The sequence below is a fragment of the Corythoichthys intestinalis genome, chromosome 4 (assembly GCF_030265065.1).
Source record: "Corythoichthys intestinalis isolate RoL2023-P3 chromosome 4, ASM3026506v1, whole genome shotgun sequence".
NCBI classification, from domain to species: domain Eukaryota; kingdom Metazoa; phylum Chordata; class Actinopteri; order Syngnathiformes; family Syngnathidae; genus Corythoichthys; species Corythoichthys intestinalis.
In genome coordinates, this window is record NC_080398.1 from 45,732,761 (window position 1) to 45,752,222 (window position 19,462).

At 39.5% G+C, this 19,462-nt stretch overlaps 1 protein-coding gene across 3 annotated transcripts in view; it reads left to right on the plus strand.

The window, feature by feature from the left end:
• itga8 (integrin, alpha 8) overlaps positions 1-19,462 on the plus strand; it is a 103,094-nt gene that overhangs the window by 81,866 nt on the left and 1,766 nt on the right. For all 3 annotated transcript variants that reach the window (XM_057833181.1, XM_057833184.1, XM_057833183.1), the window contains 9 exons: positions 1,989-2,081; positions 5,813-5,892; positions 6,284-6,364; positions 12,402-12,507; positions 13,348-13,506; positions 15,948-16,064; positions 16,148-16,261; positions 16,443-16,544; positions 19,280-19,402. In XM_057833181.1, coding sequence (XP_057689164.1) covers positions 1,989-2,081; positions 5,813-5,892; positions 6,284-6,364; positions 12,402-12,507; positions 13,348-13,506; positions 15,948-16,064; positions 16,148-16,261; positions 16,443-16,544; positions 19,280-19,402 — 975 coding nt within the window. The remainder of the gene's footprint in view (positions 1-1,988; positions 2,082-5,812; positions 5,893-6,283; positions 6,365-12,401; positions 12,508-13,347; positions 13,507-15,947; positions 16,065-16,147; positions 16,262-16,442; positions 16,545-19,279; positions 19,403-19,462) is intronic.

Below are 19,462 nucleotides of genomic sequence, written 5' to 3' on the forward strand. Positions count from 1 at the left end.
CACTTATTGAATGTGCCATTCCCCCCCTCAAAAGCACATTTGATTGTCTGATGACTTGACCCCGCCCCCTCCTCCTGCCACGGACGCACATGCACACTCACACAACTCCGCTGACAGAAATGCAATATGCCCCCTCCTCCACCCCTTCGAAGAGGAGGGATATTAGAAGTTTTTTCTCAGCCAGCACAAGCCACTGTAAATAGTGTAAAAGACATCAATGTTTTGGAGGTGGTTGAAACACCACTAATTTTGCTACTAAAAGTGAGACCTGCATCAGAGTTAGCATAGCATTAATCTGTGTGAACTTGCTAACCTCCAAAACTACTGCGGTTAGGCCAGTCTCCACAAGGAACAAAAAAGTCAACCTAGCGTCCCTCATTTGGATCATTGTTTGCATTATGTGCATTACCGTAATGCAACACGGTAGCTTCAAAGTGCAAGTCCCAAAAATGGGTCTGCTTCAGAGGGACACTGACATGAACATGAAAAAAAAAATCTGTGAAATGAAATCACACATCATAATTTCATGAGAGTACTTTGGTTTGAGTCTTGGGGTAGTCTAGGATGGCTCAGATGTAGATTGGTCCTTGGATATTTCAGATTTTTGTTCATTATTTTTTTCCAATATCACTTTTATATTACAATACTTTTGTTTGAGTCAAGGGGTGCTCCAGTGTCCTCTAGAAGTCGACTAATTCTTGGATAACTCCCTGTTATTTTAATAAAAAGAACTTGCACTTCAAAAATGTTTCTTTAGTAGTTTTAGAAAACAAAGGTTTGAATCGCACGTTTATCACGTGAGCAATACACGTAAAAGTTAGTATAAGTCAATACAGATATATTTTGCTTTGGTCGTTTCGCCCATCCATTAATTAGGTTCATATTCGTGAGAAATGTGGTCCTGACTGTCGTTTATTAATCTGTTTGGTTTTATGAATGTCCCGTCCCCAGCAAAAAGCGTACATGCAGGTTATGCTGTTATATCGTCCCTACCAATGTTGAGACCAAACCTACGCCCTTGGTTTTGAACAATACCTATTCTTGAGTTAAAAACATTTCGACATTTTTTTTTAAGATTAAATATGCAAATTTGTTGCTTAAAATAAATCTGTCAAGATTATTTTCAGATGGCTATTTTTCTTACTTCCAAGAAATCTGAGTAAAATTTACTTGTTGCACTGGCAGATAATTTCACTTATTTCTAGTAGATTTACACGGAAAACAAGGGAATTTATCTAGTTTTAATGAGGTGTGTTTTTGCAGTGCATAAATGTGTTCCTCGAATCTAAATGAGTTTGACCCTTGCTTTAAATCAGAGGTTCTTAACCTGGGTTCGATCGAACCCCAGGGGTTTGGTGAGTAAGTTTAAGGGGTTCAGCGAAGGGCCCTATTTTTGGACACTGATTAAATCTAGACAAGGTGGTGTTTTATCACAGGTTTTGGACTGATTTGCCTCCAGTTCAGAGGCTGTATTCAATTTCTTTCAACTGCTACCCATCTATCTAATGAGATGAGAAACTGCTCAATGGAAGGTTAACTCGCACTGAGTATGAGGAAGTACAACAGACCTACGGTCAGCATCGTTTCAAATTTTGACCCATTTTAAAAAACTTTCCAAATGTGACAAAATCTGAAGAAGAATTTGCTTTGTCATTAGCTTTCTAGCTTAGATATATCAGATTTATTTTTTTTTATTTGCTTTGTTATCTAATTCTGAAGTGTGACAGAAGAAACTCCTTGGGGTTCGGTACCTTTAGTATGGTTAAAAAACACTGCTTTAGATGATCCAAGGGAAAACAGACATGCGCCACAAACAAAAATAAAAACACAGAACCAAAGAGGTCCTCTTATTTTTGGAGCATACAGAAGCCTCATACGCTTCGCCCAAGATTAAGCTCTCAATAACAAATTTTTAATCTCACTTTTTGTGTTTTTTTTTTTTTTTTTTTTTCCTTTTCAATATGTGTCCACCCAACTGCTTCCTTCAGTCTCTGTCTCAGTTGAACTGCGAATACAAGATGGTGAATGACTCCAGGATAGTCGTGTGTGACCTGGGCAATCCAATGGTGGCCCAAACTGAGGTGAGTGAATTCACACTGCAAATCCATCAACATTCTTGATTCCCACCATTAAAAGCCAGCACTGGAACTCCTCAGCTTTAACACATACTGATTGATTGTTTCCAATAGTTACCGATCATCTCCTTGACCCTCATTTCATTCCAAAGTCCCCTCGCCTTGACTATACTCACACTGAGTCACACACCAAATGAGGGTGCTGCATATCCGAGGGTGTCAGCTTGTGCAATAAGGATCCACTTACTTCTTGATGACTGACACATGCAGGAAGCCGAAACTTTGTAAAGTAACGGGTCGTCATTTCCTGGAACGAAAATATGGATCTCATGTCATTTGTCACATTAGTATATGTGTGTGTCAAGAATGTAGGATCTTAGCAAAAATGTGTCAGTGGGAGTGTGACAACCAGCATTGTGATCAATCAATTATGTGGTCAGTGGTCATGTTACACTGCTTGGGGAAGCAAGAGAGCATTACGAGACACACAAAATCTTATATGTGTGGGTGCGGGTGTGTCCTAGCCTTCCAGATGAGAGTTATTAACTTTCCCCATGCCCTCTCTGGATGCTTAGGAATCCACAGGCCTGTGCAGAACATACTTGCATGCACCCCCCATGCACATGTTGGGTATATTTGGCCCATTAAGAGCTGTCATCTCTGAAGTTGAGTCATTCCTTCTGCTTCAGGTCACAGATGTGGCTCATCCCCGAGATGGGGAAGTCTGAAATAATGTGATGGAACACAAATGTAATGACCGAGTAGACCTTTTTATTAAAATTAATTGGTAACACACTGTGACAGCAACATTGAGCTCACCTCCACAATGTAATGTTATCCAATACAAGAGGCAGAGGAAAAGTTCTGCTTTCTTGTCCAAAAAAAAAAAAAAAAAAGCCAGTAGTGGACATAATTTAATACCGAAGAGAAAACTTGCAGCGCTTGTATGTTATGTCATTTGATTGTGCAGGTTTACTTTGCGTGGTGTCATGACATGATTATGAAAAGGCATGTTCCATTTTTCCTGATCAGCTAAAACAAAAAGATATTGTTCTGAATGGTTCAGCCGCTTAGTTGGAGATGCAGGTTTTTGATTGAAAGCATATACAGTGGTATGGAAAAGGATCTGAACCTTTTGGAATTTTCTCACATTTCTGCATAAAACCACCATCAAATGTTATCTGATCTTTGTCAAAATCACACAGATGAAAAAAAGTGTCTGCTTTAACTAAAATCAACCAAACATTTATAGGTTTTCAAGTTTTAATGAGGATAGTATGAAAACAATGACAGAAGGGGGGGAAATGAGTAGTTAACCATAACATTTAATATTTGGTGCCCCTCCCCCTTTGGCAGCAATAACTTCAACCAGACTCTTCCTGTAGCTGCAGATCAGTCTGGCACATCGGTCAGGACTAATCATGGCCCATTCTTCTCTACAAAACCGCTGTGATTCAGTCAGATTCCTGGGATGCCTGGCATGAATCGCTGTCTTTAGGTCATGCCACAGCATCTCAATGGGGTTCAAGTCTGGACTTTGACTTGGCTACTCCAGAATTTTGTTCTTCTGAAACCATTCTGAAGTTGATTTACTTCTGTGTTTTGTATCATTGTCTTGTTGCAGCATCCATCATCTTTTTAGTTTCAACTGTCTGACGGACAGCCTCAGGTTTTCCTTCAAAACACCCTGATAAACTTTGCAATCAGCAATGGCTTCCTCCGTGGAGTCATCTCATGAACTCCATTCTTGGCCATAGTTTTACATGTAGTTGATGTGTGCACAGAGATATTGGACTGTGCCGGTGATTTCTGTAGGTCTTTAGCAGACACGCTAGGGTTCTTTTTTACCTCTCTGAGTATTCTGCGCTGAACTCTTGGCGTCATCTTTGGTGGACGGCCACTCCCTGGGAGACAACTTCTCTGACTGTCCATTGATGAACATCCAGACTTTTAGAGATGGTTTTGTATCCTTTCCCAGCTTTATACAAATAAAAAATCCGTGATCGCAGGTCTTCAGACAGCTCTTTTGACCGAGCCATGATGCACATCAGATAATGCTTCTCATCAAGACATTTCTTACCAGGTGTGTGTTTTATAGTGGGCAGGGCAACTTTAAACCACTCATCAGTGATTGGGCACACACCTGACTTAAATTGTTTGGTAAAAAATGGTTTAAATTCCTCAAGTCTCCTTAGGAAAAGGGTTCACTTATTTATTTTTATCCCCCTTGTGTCATTATTTGCATGCTATCCTCATTAAAATATGAAAACCTATAAATTTTGGGGTACTTTTAGTTAAAGCATACAATGTATTGTCATCTGTGTGATTTTGACAAAGATCAGATCACTTTTGATGGTGATTTGGTGAAATGCCAAAAGGTTCAGATACTTTTTCATACCACTGTACAGTATTTAAAGAGGCACTAAAGTCATTTTTCAACATTTTAAATGTTTCATTCATAAGAAATGAGTTATTGCCTTGGTTGATGTATGTTATCTAAAGGAAAACCCCACAGCGCCCCTACTGGTCTAATCACTTGAAGTTCACCGGTTTTCACAACCTTCTCCCATATATAACTCTGTTCAAATTTGGCATGCTTATTAAACAACAATCTTTTCTTTGGCCAAATAAAATAATTTATTAATGGCGAAGTACCGTAAATTGGAGCGATCTACACCTAATTGATGTGTGGATCAGCTGCGAGTGTGTGTCCGGGTGAAGCTGCACAATGTGTGATCAGTAAAAATATGGCGTAATGTGTTATACAAGATGTTCTTGTAATATGTTCAAGTATTCCAATAGCTCCGGAATAATGTTATAAAGATCCATTTAATGCATTAATATTTAAAACGATTTACTGTTTCAACCTACCACTGTGACAGCTTTATTGTCTCATTAATGGTGTTTTTTTTGTGTGTACTTTTTTTTCACTCTGCGGACAGCACACCAGGGTAGATTTCCTCAGTCATCATTTTGACAAAAATTTGGATAGCATGGGAACATGAAAGGATGAAAGCTTTGATAGGGATTAGTTACAACTTGAGCCATATTTTGGCAAAAAAAAAAAATTCATTACAAAACATTTATTGAGCATTGAATTAAACAACATGTAGTTTTAAGGCACATGAAATAAGGTTTCTGTGGATGATTTGCATTTTCTGAATTACGTAGCTCCATGCTGCCAACAGATGCTTGACTTGGATGGATAAAATAGCAACTTTAAAGATTCATAACAACCGCTTTTAGATTGAACCATTGTGACGTCTTCACTTTGACCGGCCTGTACCCATTTGCCCTCTTTGGATCTTCTCCGCCTGGTTCTTCTCCTTCAGCCTTACTAATGCGTTCCATATAGACGGCCTCCCATCTCCACGGCCCCACGGGGCTGATTCTTGAAGCCTGCTTGCTGTCATTTTCACAACCGTATGTCAGCCCTGATGTCCAGTGCAGGACTCACGTGCACATATGTACTACACTGCTGTGTAGTTTCGTGATGACCGCATTCTAGCATGTGTTTTACGTTAGAGGACACGGTGGGATTCGCAAGCATTTTCGTGTGCGTCTTGTCAACACTACAAACTGGATCTTCTACTCGTGTAATAGCACAAGATGATCTAGTTAATTGGGCCTTTCCTGCGTCATTAATGGACACTGGGGTATCATGTGAACTTTAAATGAACACATTCAACATCTTTCGTCTTAACTCTTCTAAATTGACTTTTTTTTTCTCTCCACAGCTGTCTGTTGGTTTGCGGTTTTCAGTCCAAAGGCTTGAAGATGCCGGACCAAAGATTAGCTTCGACCTACAGATCCATAGGTAACACACTTTAAAAATCATCACATATGCAGTAGATCAAATCACATAAAATGAAAAGACGTTTTTAAGACATTGAATTTTTAAGTATTAATTAGCTGCTGTGAGTGATCTCAGAAATACTGCAGCTCTTGAATGTTCAATGTGTGTGGCTTTTGTGTTGATTAATGTCCTAATTTATCACATGCACATTGTTCACAATGGGACGGGCTCAATGCAAGATAATTCCAATAGTTTAGTTATTGAAAACAACAACTGGCTAGAATTATCGTCCACGACATTCCTGTCACTTAGATTAGGTCACAGTTTTATAACATATAGCGGCTGCTGTGTTTTATTTCCTTGACACCCACTGCGAATCTTCACCCCCAACCCTTTTCTCCCTCCAATACAGCTCCAACAAAGACAACCCTGAAAGCAACCCAGTCAGCCTGAATCTGGCCATCGTTGCTAAAGCTCAAATTGATTTACGAGGGTGAGTCCTGGCATTTTTTTCGTCTGTGACATACAAACGATCTGCTTTTATGTTTGAGGATTGTGGAGCTTTTTTGTCTTCTTTTGTTTTTGCTCTGCCACAATGTAATGTGCATGATTAAATTTTTTTTTAAAAATACATCAGCTGTAATCATGTGCACATGGGTTAATTTTGTGCCCTCGGCATGCACAGTGATAGGCGTACAAACATGCAGGCTGAAGACTCAGGACGTTTTTCTCTCGTCTGTTGTAATGGAAAAATGTAATAATAATAAGCGTTGTCAGCTGCCATCAAGCATCAGTCAAAAGTTTGGAGGGGGACAATGGGAAGTACATTGTGAAGACTGGATGCCATGCAAAAATTGTAACCGTAGCTTTTTTTTTTTTTTTTTTTTACATGAATACCAGGAAGGCGAATGAACCATTAGACCATCAGTGACACTCAATCAATAGTCTTATATTTGTGCAAATGTAATACATTAAGAGGACCTGCTGGGTTAAAGTATGTGTAGTGTCTAACCAAGTGTCGCCCAGATCTAATCCAGGTTGAACATTTTGGCAGCATTTTAAATTTAACATGGAAGATCCTATTTAACATATGCTCAGCTGTTTATACCTCTGTCAAATACGGTTCAATCAAGTTGTAATTTGCTGTGTTTATGTGAGATCCAAATAGCTGTTTCATGAGCATCCAGAATTTCCTCTGATTCAAAATGAGCCAAATGTAAACAATTCAGGTGCTAGTTTAATTTTTTTTAGGGGGCTGTTTAAGCCCTGGCAGAGGTCTGCACTCCCTGACCGTTCCCGTTTTCAACATTAATAATCCTCAATCCACAATTTATTTTAACGTATTAACAGCATCTAACTAAGGTTTACTTTTCCTGTTTAATACGCAGTTACTCGATAGTCAATTATCTCAACTTCTGAATTCTTCCTTTTGGTTATAATGAAAACTACAGTGATCCCTTGCGACTTCGGGCTTCAAACTTCGCACTTTCAGTCCATCGCGGATTGTTTAACTTGTTAAACAGTTGCTGTGGCAACTCATTGTGTGTAAGTGAGCAGCTGGAGCGGATTCGAGTGGACACTCAACGAAGCATTTAATAAAGAGCGTTTTTGTTTTTTTTTTTTACTTTTTTTAAATGGATTGGGCGTCTCCTTTTTTTCTTGTTTAAAAATGATTCTGTGGGACAGTAACATGTTTAAAACTGAATAAATACATACATAAATACACTGAACTGGAGCTGCTTCGCGGTTTTTGGTCCCGATTAACCGCGAAAAACGAGAGGGTTCACTGTAATACTGAGCAACAATATGAAATGTGAAATACAAAACTGACCTCAGTTTTTCTCAATGAGGTCAGGAATTTTCTCCTCTAGTTTCCTACTTACTGTTATTACTGCATGCAGACAACTAACAACAGTGGTACCTCGACTAGGGTTGCCACCTTTCAGAAATAAGAAATATGGGACGTCCCCCTCGCGCCCATAGCTGTACAGGCAGAGAAAGAAAGGTACATCCACAAAACTCCTAAAATGCATAGAAATGTATCTATTCATTTATATTCCGTATTAGTTCAATACAGAACGCAGCATTTAATTCCCAATTTTGGACCGTTCCTTATTTTAAGGGACAGGTGGTAACCCTAACCTCGACATACGTTCCTTTTGACACATCCGAGGTAAAATTTGATTCATTTGTTTCGACATATGATGCATATACACTCACCGGCCACTTTATTAGGTACACCATGCCAGTAACGGTTTGGACCCCCTTTTGCCTTCAGAACTGCCTCAATTCTTCGTGGCATAGATTCAACAAGGTGCTGGAAGCATTCCTCAGAGAGTTTGGTCCATATTGACATGATGGCATCACACAGTTGGTGCAGATTTGTCGGCTGCACATCCATGATGCGAATCTCCCGTTCCACCACATCCCAAAGATGCTCTATTGGATTGAGATCTGGTGACTGTGGAGGCCATTTGAGTACAGTGAACTCATTGTCATGTTCAAGAAACCAGTCTGAGATGATTCCAGCTTTATGACATGGCGCATTATCCTGCTGAAAGTAGCAATCAGAAGTTGGGTAAATTGTGGTCATAAAGGGATGGACATGGTCAGCAACAATACTCAGGTAGGCTGTGGCGTTCCAACGATGCTCAATTGGTACCAAGGGGCCTAAAGAGTGCCAAAAAAATATTCCCCACACCATTACACCACCACCACCAGCCTGAACCGTTGATACAAGGCAGGATGGATCCATGCTTTCATGTTGTTGACGCCAAATTCTGACCCTACCATCCGAATGTCGCAGCAGAAATCGAGACTTATCAGACCAGGCAACGTTTTACCAATCTTCTATTGTCCAATTTCGATGAGCTTGTGCAAATTGTAGCCTCAGTTTCCTGTTCTTAGCTTAAAGGAGTGGCACCCGGCATGGTCTTCTGCTGCTGTAGCCCATCTCCCTCAAAGTTCGACGTACTGTGCGTTCAGAGATGCTCTTGTAACCCGAGTGTCAGCGCCGCCCCGCGTTCCGCTCCCACCTCTGACGAGGCTGGGACGCGAACCCGCACGCCGCGATAATTCTACTCGGCAGGCAAGGACGGTAACCACTGCGCCAATAAGCTCGAGCCAATGGCACAGCCGTTAGCGTCCTTACATGAAGGAATCGGCGGGGAGGTTTCCACATTCCACAACGGATACAATGTGGACCCGTTACACTCTTCTGCCTACCTTGGTTGTAATGGGTGGTTATTTGATTCACTGTTGCCTTTCTATCAGTTCAAACCAGTCTGGCCATTCCCCTCTGACCTCTGGCATCAACAAGGCATTTCCGCCCACAGAACTGCCGCTCACTGGATATTTTTTCTTTTTCGGACCATTCTCTGTAAACCCTAGAGATGGTTGTGCGTGAGAATCCCAGTAGATCAGCAGTTTCTGAAATACTCAGACCAGCCCTTCTGACACCATGGCATCATGGATGTGAAGCCGACAAATCTGCACCAACTGTGTGACGCCATCATGTCAATATGGACCAAACTCTCTGAAGAATGCTTTTGAATCTATGCCACGAAGAATTGAGGCAGTTCTGAAGGCAAAAGGGAATCCAACCCGTTACTAGCATGGTGTACTTAATAAAGTGGCCGGTGAGTGTATACTCGAAATACGACGATTTATGACAGAGTCGCAATGTCATTGTTTTCCCACAAGACGGATGCACGGCTGGTTTTCTTGTGAGAGAAATCAACATGGGTCCCAAGAACGTTAGTGCAGTTGGTAGAAGAAGGTAATGCTTACCATTAAAATTAAGAAGGAAACGATAGAAAAATATGAGCACGGTGTGCGCGTCAGTGAACTGGCTTGACAATATAGCTGGAATATGTCTACTACGATCTCTCGCACGACTCTCATTAATATTATTATTATTATTACTGTAAGATCGGCAAGGAAGTCGCCAGCTTCGTCAGGTTTTTAATCATTGTGCGCCACAGCTGACCCCAACAACAACAGCAACAACATGGAAAGAGAAAGTAAAAACTCTGTAGCACCTCTCTCGTCAGTCACACGGTGCATTCAGGAGCAGCATGCAAAACACAACTGCAACATTAGAACCCAATTTGTTACATTATTATTGTTATTGTTATCAAAATTCCGATTTGTATTATAATTTATTTGTTTTGCTATATGTACTTGCTATTTGTAATTGCACCTGCTGTATTAATTAAGGATTTGGCATAGGTTTTTGGGCTGTGAAAACTAATTAATCAAATGATAATGTATTCTTATGGGAAAATCCCAGTCAACATACGACCATTTTGACATACAATCCAGGTCTTGGAACAAATTAAATACGTATGTAGAGGTACCACTATATATCCTTTTCAATAAAAAGAAAAAAAAACATGTTATTGTTAAATAACCATTGCAGTTATGCCTGTTTTTTCATATTTATTTGTGTGTCCTTTTCCATATATATATATATATATATATATATATATGTGTGTGTGTGTATATATATATATAAATAACAAGCATTTATGAGAAAACCAGGATCCTATAGTTCAGAACTTGCGTTGAGAAAAGACAACAGTGGATTGAAAAAGTATCTGAACCTTTTGAAAAAGTAAAACTTTTGGAATTTCTCACATTTCTGCATAAAATCACCATGAAACGTGATCTGATCTTTGTTAAAATTACGCTGATAAAAAAAACAGTGTCTGCTTTAACAAAAACCACCCAAACTTTGATAGGTTTTCATATTTCAGTGGATATTATGCAAACAATGACAGAAAGGGGAAAAATAAGTAAGTGAACCATCAAATTTAACACCCCCCCCCCCCCCCCCCCCCCCACGGCCCTTGGCAGCAATAACTTCAACCAGACGCTTCCTATAGCTGCAGATCAGTCTGGCACATCGATCAGGTTCGGTCAGATTCCTGGAATGTCTGGCATGAATCGCTGTCTTTTGGTCATGCCACAGCATCTCAACGGGGTTCAAGTCTGGACTTTGACTCGGCTACTCCAGAACGTGTATTTTGTTCTTCTGAAACCATTCTGAGGTTGATTTACTTCTGTGTTTTGGATCATTGTCTTGCTGCAGCATCCATCCTCTTTTTTGCTTCAACTGTCTGACAGACGGCCTCAGGGTTTCCTGCTAAACATCCAGACAAACTTTTGATTTCATTCTTCCATTAACGACAGCAAGTTGTCCAGGCCTTGAGGTAACAAAACAGCCCCAAATCACGATGCTCCCTCCAACATGCTTCACGTTGGGGATGAGGTGTTGATGTTGGTGAGCTGTTCCATTTTTCCTCCACACATGACGTTGTGTCTTACCCCCAAATAATTCAACTTTGGTTACATCAATCCAAAAAACATTTTGCCAAAACGTCTGTGTCATGTCCAAGTGCTTTTTTAAACGAGCAACAATGGTTTTTTTTAGACAGCAGTGGCTTACTCCGTGGAGTCCTCCCATGAACACCATTGTTGGCCATAGTTTTACATATAGTTGATGAGTGCACAGAGATATTGGACTATGCCAGTGATCTCTGTAAATCTTTAGCAGACACTCTAGGGTTCTTTTCTACCTCTCTGAGTATTCTGCGCTGAACTCTTGGCGTCATCTTTGGTGGACGGTCACTCCTTGGGAGAGAAGCAACAGTGCCAAACTCTCTCAATTTGTAGACACCATCTCTGACTGCTGATTGATGACCACTCAGACTTTTAGAGATGGTTTTGAATCCTTTCCCAGCTTTATACAAATCAACAATCTTTGATCGCAGGTCTTCAGACAGCTCTTTTGACCAAGCCGTGATGCACATCAGAAAATGCTTCTCATCAAGACAATTCTTACCCGGTGTGTGTTTTATGGTGGGCAGGGCAGCTTTAAACCACTCATCAGTGATTGGGCACACACCTGACTTAAAATGTTTGGTAAGAATTGGTTTCAATTTCTTTTCAAGTCTCCTTAGGCGGAGGGTTCACTTACTTATTTTTCCCCCTTCTGTCATTGTTTGCATACTATCCTCATTAAAATACGAAAACCTATAAATGTTTGGGTGGTTTTAGTTAAAGCAGTCAGTTTTTTCATCTGTGTGATTTTGACAAAGGTAAGATCGCATTTGATGGTGACTTTATGCAGAAATGTGAGAAATTCCAAAAGGTTCAGATACTTTTTCATCCCACTGTATACTGTCTCTGAGTGAATCACCTTTAACATTACGACAACAAAGCAATTATCATTGAATCATTCTTGTTCTTTCTGTGGTAGCATTCGACAAGTTCCGTTTCTATTTTATGCTATTCATCAGTCCATCAATTATTTCCATCACTAGTAACCTTCTGTTGTCATTGAATGAAAAACAAAGAAAAGCAAAATACACATTTTATGTGAGAGACAATCCTGAAAACATTTTAAAACTCTTTGCATTTTGAAGGTTGCACTATTTTCTGGAAGAAAAAAAAAAAAAGCTGAAACCAATATTACGCTCCAATGGGCAAACCTAATGCAATAAGATCTTGTGCCTTTGTCGCCACAGGGTGTCTCACCCCTCTCAGGTGGTGTTGCCATTTCCACGCTGGGAGCCCAAAGAGAAGCCTGTCAAGGAAGATGATGTGGGTCCACAGGTCACGCACATTTATGAGGTAACCTGCACTCACTCAGGCTGCAATAAGAGTGGAACGTACTATCTTAAGTACACGTTGACACAAGTAAAGAGAATTAAAACAGTATGTGAAGTGTAATTACAGTTATGAAGGCAGGTAGATTGGAAAGGCCAGCATGATGGTTCAACATAGGATAATTAGAGGAAAAACAAGGTCAAAACAAGGTCGGAACTACAGATAGATTGAGGGAGGATGGCAGACACACTGGCGACAGTTTACAATGAGTGTGTGTGCGTGATTGTGGGTGTGTGTGTGTCCATGTGCTATACATGTGATGTCTTTGGGTCTTAAAGGGGCCACTGCTTCAATGAACTAGAGCGCTGCAGTGTCTGGCCTTTCCTGCAGCTGATAATGATTTTCATTGGCGGTACTTTTCCCACTTGGCAGCTGCTTCTACTTAAGGAGGACATTTTGTTTCCTTTTTTTAAGGGGGGCTTCTTGCGCCAGAATTCCTGCCCCGCAGCACCAAGATCATGTCCTGTTTGGAGGACTTGCCTCACTGTTAATGACTGTGAGTGTGTCTATGAGAGAATGTGTGAGTGAGTGGAAAGGTGGCTCTGTTGAATTGATGGTTCATTTAAGCTCCCAATTCATTGCTCCGCATCTCGGTGCCAAACAACAGTTGAAGCTCTAGATTAGTCTCGTCTCTGTGTTCAATCCCCACTGAGTGAAGGCCTATTAGTGTTGCACTCTGTAGCCAAAAACCCAGGTGGCCTGTGTCATCACGCCACAGTTATGATAACCCAATTATAGCATATAGTCACTTGAGGCCCACAGCAATAAAACCACTAACTTCTCGACCACTTCTTACATCTCTAGCTCCATAACGCGGGTCCCAGTAGTATTCGGGAAGCCGAGGTTGAGGTCGGCTGGCCTTCCCGCTTCCGTGATGAGAACCTGCTGTATGCAATGGAGATTAAAACTGATGGACCAATAAGCTGTCGGACAAATAGCAGCCTCAACCCACTGGGACTTCAGGTAAGACTAAAGAATGCACATGAGCATATAAATATAGAAAGAAATTCTTTAATAAACTGTAACAACCTGACGTTAAAAAAAATGTATTTGAACTTTAAAGTACTATTTTGTCCTAATTTTATTATATTATTTAATCATACCATGACATGATTTACATACTACTATTTTGTCCTAAATTTATTATATTAATTAAACATACCATCACATGATTTGCATACTACTTATTTAATCAATTTTAATGTTGCCAAAAAATAAGTTTACTCAATAAATACTATACAGTACTATACAAATATTTGTGCCTTGAGATAAGAGTTTACAGTAATTCATTCCGTGAATAAAAGTCAAATCAATGTATCATAAATTCAACATCAATTCAAAATTATTATGATCTTAAAAGTTTTCAATTTCTTATGTCATTTGCGGTGTATGTGTTGTGGTAGTTTGTAAAAGAGGAACATTTATATTGAAAACACCTTTTGACGGCAATAGACGTTCAACCCATTTCAACGAGGAAGGGCGGCATTAGATGGCTTCCAGCAGTTAAAATGCAGTGTTAAGTGTATGTGTTAAGATAATACCGTAATTTTTGGACTATAAGCCGTTACTTTTTTCCTTCATTTTTAATTCTGTAGTTTATAGTCCAGTGCACCTTATTTGTTGATTTATTTGGGTTAGTAGGTAGCACTTTATTTGATAGCGGCGTCATAAGACATAGTCTTAATAGTCATAATTATTACATAACACTATCATGGGCACGACTGAATGCTTATGACAGATGTCATTAAGTGTCATCCGGCAAATTATGTAACTAACTGTATTTATATCCAGCTTGGATCTTTTATATCCATTTAAAAGTGAGATAATTTGCCAGATAACACTAAATGACATCTGTCATAAGCATTCATTAATGTTCATGACAGTGTCTTGTCATAATCATGATTGTCTAATTACAGTATTATGGCGCCACTGCTAAATAAAGTGTGGCCAAATACCATAACTAGCAATTAATGAAAAAACTTGAACAGTAACTGAAGAAGAATAAATTATTAACACAAAACATTAATTTTGATTGTTATTTACATCTGTAGCGCTGCAATGCATACTAGGAGGCATTTTGGACAACAACAGTGTTGACAGCAGGTGGCAGCAGAGGTTGACTGAAGTAATGAAGCTTTGCAGCCAATTGGTTCAAAGCTTCATAGTGGTTCATTTGGGTCTTATGATGCCGCCGCCAAATAAAGTGTTATCGGTTAATATCTTTTGGTGTAAATATCCCATAATACAGTGAGGACAGCTGCGGTTTATAGTCTAGTGCGGAACAAATGTCGTTCTAGCGTCCAATTTGGTGGGTGGTAGCTTAAAGTCAGGTGCGCCTTGTAGTGCGAAAATTACGGGTCACTGTTAAGCTATGTGAGGTCACAAAACAAAACAAAAAATAAATAAAAAATATACCCAGAGGAAAATACACATGGGTCACACTTATTTGAATTAATGTCTTCATTGTTCTTCTTTTTTTTATCTGTCTTGTTCAGCTACTTAGACTCGGAGAATGGGAATGTGGGTGTCATTACGGTCTGAACAGTTTTAATGTATCACATGGGAGTTTTTTTTCCCAATTTATTGTAATTTCTTTTTAATAATTTTTTGAAGTTTTATTTTTTTTTAATTGATTTAATTTTATTTAGAATTATTTAGATTTTTCATTATGTCATGTTTTTTAATTAGCTTGTTTTCCATTCCTATATACATATATATATATATATATATATATATATATATATATATATATATATATATATATATATATATATATTTTTTTTTTTTTTTTTTTTTTTTTTTTTTTTTTGCCTTGACGATCGCAAAATACACAGGGGCAACACTATTACTAGAGTTACTAGAGTTGAATGTCAATGCAAAATATTGTCCCATTGGCCGCGATTGGTGATTGGGCTGAGACCCATGTCCTAAATGAATGTAATTAATTTTTTTTTTTTTTTAAACGCAATTCGTGCATTGAAAGGGTTTATATAAATAAACACTATGGAAAAGAAATGCCTTCAACTATTGACAAAGTATGGATACAATCAACCCACTATGCACCACTACGAGATGCTTATCCATCTATTGCTTTAGGATCTTTACCCAGTAGTTTAGAAAATGTCCTGCCCAGTGTTCTGTCTGCTCCCCATGTTCTGTGCCAGCTGGCTCTTAGAGAGGAGTTTACGTATTAGCAGAAATTACACCTGAAGTATGCATGATGATAGCATCTGCTCTCCAATTCACAAAGGAAAAAAATATGTAGTTATGTTTGCATGTGAAGAACAATGGGACATGAACCAGGATGGATACAGTATACGTGACTTAATTAATGTTGTTGTTTTTTGGCTTAGTTGAATCAGTTTTGGCCACAATAAGAAGGACTTTCTGTGAATCCTCTGTAGATTTCAACCCTCCAAGATACCCCAGAACTTCTGGGCTTCTTGAGGAACACAAGCGCACCCCTTCGCCGGCACAAGCGATCCGCCAGCGCCGCCCACAGTAACAGCGGTAAAACACTGGTGAGAAACACCCGTCATCGTGCGACTTCTCCAGAACATTAATCAAAATGTTCCTGAGGCATTCACAGGTGTGTCTTCCGCAGAACTGCACAAACATCTCCTGCCTGATAATCAAGTGTATTGTGGGCCATCTGGATCGTGGCCAGAGTGCTGTCGTTAAGGTCCGGTCGAGAATGTGGGCACATACTTTCCTGCAGGTCAGTGTCTGGTTCCACATCTTTACTTCATTAACCCTTTGTTTATCTGCTTGAACTAGCTTTGCTGCGTAACTAAACTAAAAAGGTTGAAGTAACATCCGTGACCTTTGCAATACTTGTCGTAAACGTGTCACCCTTCGCCTTGATTGTTGGTCAAATAACTTGCATATTTGTCCTGCAGCGACGTAATGACCCCTACATTCTCAACTCGACTGTGTCCTTCATGGTCCTGGCCATGCCTTATCGGGTGCAGCCCCACACCCTGCCTCATCGCACTATATCGGTAAGATATGAAGAAGGAAAAATTTGAGTTCACTTAAATCTGATATTGAATCTGTATAGGATTATGTCTTTTTTTTGGGGGGGGGGGGGGGGTTTGCCTGTTCTCGCAAGGCTTGTGTAGGCTTTCATTCATTCATTTTCCATGCCGCTTATTCCTCACGAGGGTCGCGGAGGTGCTGGAGCCTATCCCAGCTAACTTCGGGCAGTAGGCAGGGGACACCCCGAACTGGTTGCCAGCCAATCGCAGGGCACAAGGAGACACACAACCATTCACGCACACACTCACACCTATGGACAATTTAGAGTGTTCAATCAGCCTACCATGCATGTTTTTGGGATGGGGGAGGAAACCGGAGTTCCCGGAGGAAACCCACGCAGGCACGGGGAGAACATGCAAACTCCACACAGGAAGGCCGAAGCCCGGGATTGAACCCTTGATCTCAGAACTGTGAGGCAGACGTGCTAACCACTCAGCCACCGTGCCGCCTTGTGTAGGCTTTTTGTAGAAATTTAAGCCTCTTCCTAGACTACAGAAATATTGGAATATGTTGATTAAAGACTCTAAATTGCCTGTTTCAGTGGAAATGCTTGTCCATCTGTCGTAGAAATCAGTTTGTCTGAAAACAAATTGACAAATTTACCGTATTGGCCCGAATATAAGACGGTGTTTTTTGCATTGAAATAAGACTGAAAAAGTGTAGGTCGTCTTATATTCAGGGTCTAGACATTATACCCATTCACGCCAGATAGCGCCAGATATCATTGAAGCGAATGCTGAACTTGAGGAGTAATGTTCTGTCATGACAGATCTCAGCTACTCTCAAGTTTAACCAGTTTGCATTGTTTTATTGCAATGTTTTTCCTTATTCAGATTTGTTTCAAGACTACAGTTGCAGTTATACCTCTCTTTGATGGTTAATGCAGTTATTTCAATTTTGTTGTTTTATCACAATAGATTGGTTTATTTACATTTCAAAAACCAGAAGCCAATACGGTAATTTGACTACTTTGTTTGAACTACACAAGTCCGAAAACTAGTGTTGCACCGATACAATTTTTTGGCTCCTGATGCCTATTCCCACACCTGGCTGTATGGCCAATACTGTACCCATACCACTTTTTTGAATAAAAAATTATAGCCTACTGTATTTTTCAGACTATACTAGTAAGCTGCTACTTTTTTTATCGCTGTTTCTACCCTGCAGCTTTTATAAGGCAGCGGCTTATTTATGGATTTTTTAAAAAATTTTTTATACAAACGAGATTAATATTTTTTTGTTAAAAATAAACCAAAAAAAGGATAATTAGACATATTTTGAAAGAAATTCTGCCATGACATAACTCTCAACCGCTTCACTAGCATTGATAAAGCTTGCCAGAAGCTCTTTAGACTCAGGAAAAAACTCAGGATTTTATAGATAATATGGCTCTATCTGATGCTATATGCTGCTACAAAAGAAAAAAATTTAAATAGATGGGCATCCACCATTTGCTCCGATAGGAGAACACGATGCCAGTGTTGATTAGCCGTTTTCAACTTGCACTCCGTGGACTTTATTGCCACAGTATGCTACAACAAAGTTGCTTTATAAGGACTAGCGCTTCACTATTCAAACTCGGAACTATTTTGTCCACCAGAGGGCAGTCATGCTCTTTGGACAAATAATGCTTCATTTATGGAATTTTTTTTTCTTGTCGGAATTCAATTTTTTTTTTTTTTTTTTTTTGAGTATTTCTTTGGCTTAATGTGGTTATGTAATGGGTTATCGTACACTATCACTATAACAATAGTCCATATGAATAACTTTGTGCTCAGAGAAAAAATAATGCTTCGGTAATGTAATTTTTTTTTTCTCTTATCGGAGTTCAATGATTTTTATTTATTTATTTATTTATTCTTGTCGGAGTTCAATGATTTTTATTTATTTATTTATTTATTTTTTGAGTATTTCTTTGGCTGAATGTGGTTATGTAATGGGTTATCGTACAGTATCACTATAACAATAGTCCATATGGATAACTTTGTGCTCAGAGAAAAAAATAGTTAAAAAAAAAAAATCCAACAAAAATATAAGCAGTTACTCACCATGTTACTAATTACTTGAATATTCCTTTCACCAAATACTTTTTTACTTGTACTTGAGTACATTTTTTGGACGACTACTTTTACTTTTACTTGAGTAATATTATTTTGAAGTAAGGCTACTCTTACTTGAGTAAATATTTTGGCTACTCTACCCACCTCTGGATACAGTACATCCATAGACTTAAAAATCTGTTATGAAGTCTGGTACATCACAATGTCTATGCAACTGTGAGGCAGACAGGCTCACCACTAGTCCACTGCAGTGCCACAACCACAGAATTGAAAGAAATGAACGCACAACTAACCTTTCAAAGTCTAATTGAAAGCACTTTTTTTTTTCAGGCGCAAGAAAAATGGCTCCTTAATTTTGGAATTAAGTGTTGTATGGCAGCACAGTGGATAGTGGTTATTACATCTGCCTCACAGTTATGAGGTTTGGGGTCTCGAATATCAACACCGTCCTTTTTGTATGCATAGACAACTTCGTATTATTATATATCTGACACCAACAGTGTTAATATCTGTTGTTGGCGTATCAAACAGTAATCATCACGGTATCAATAGTTTACCCCACCGCTGCTGTGAATGCGGCTTACGTTAGCTAAGAAAGGATCATCAGTAAGTGCATGTGTTGTATGTGTCCCTTGTAGATGGGCACACCCGTATTATGGGGGACACCAGACGTGTCCTTTGCCGTTCCACTGTGGGTCATCATCCTGGCGATACTGCTGGGGCTGCTTGTGCTCGCTGTGCTGACACTCGCCATGTGGAAGGTTCTGATTTACGACAATTTTCAACCAGGTCAGAGTCACGTGACTGACTATGCTAAAGGA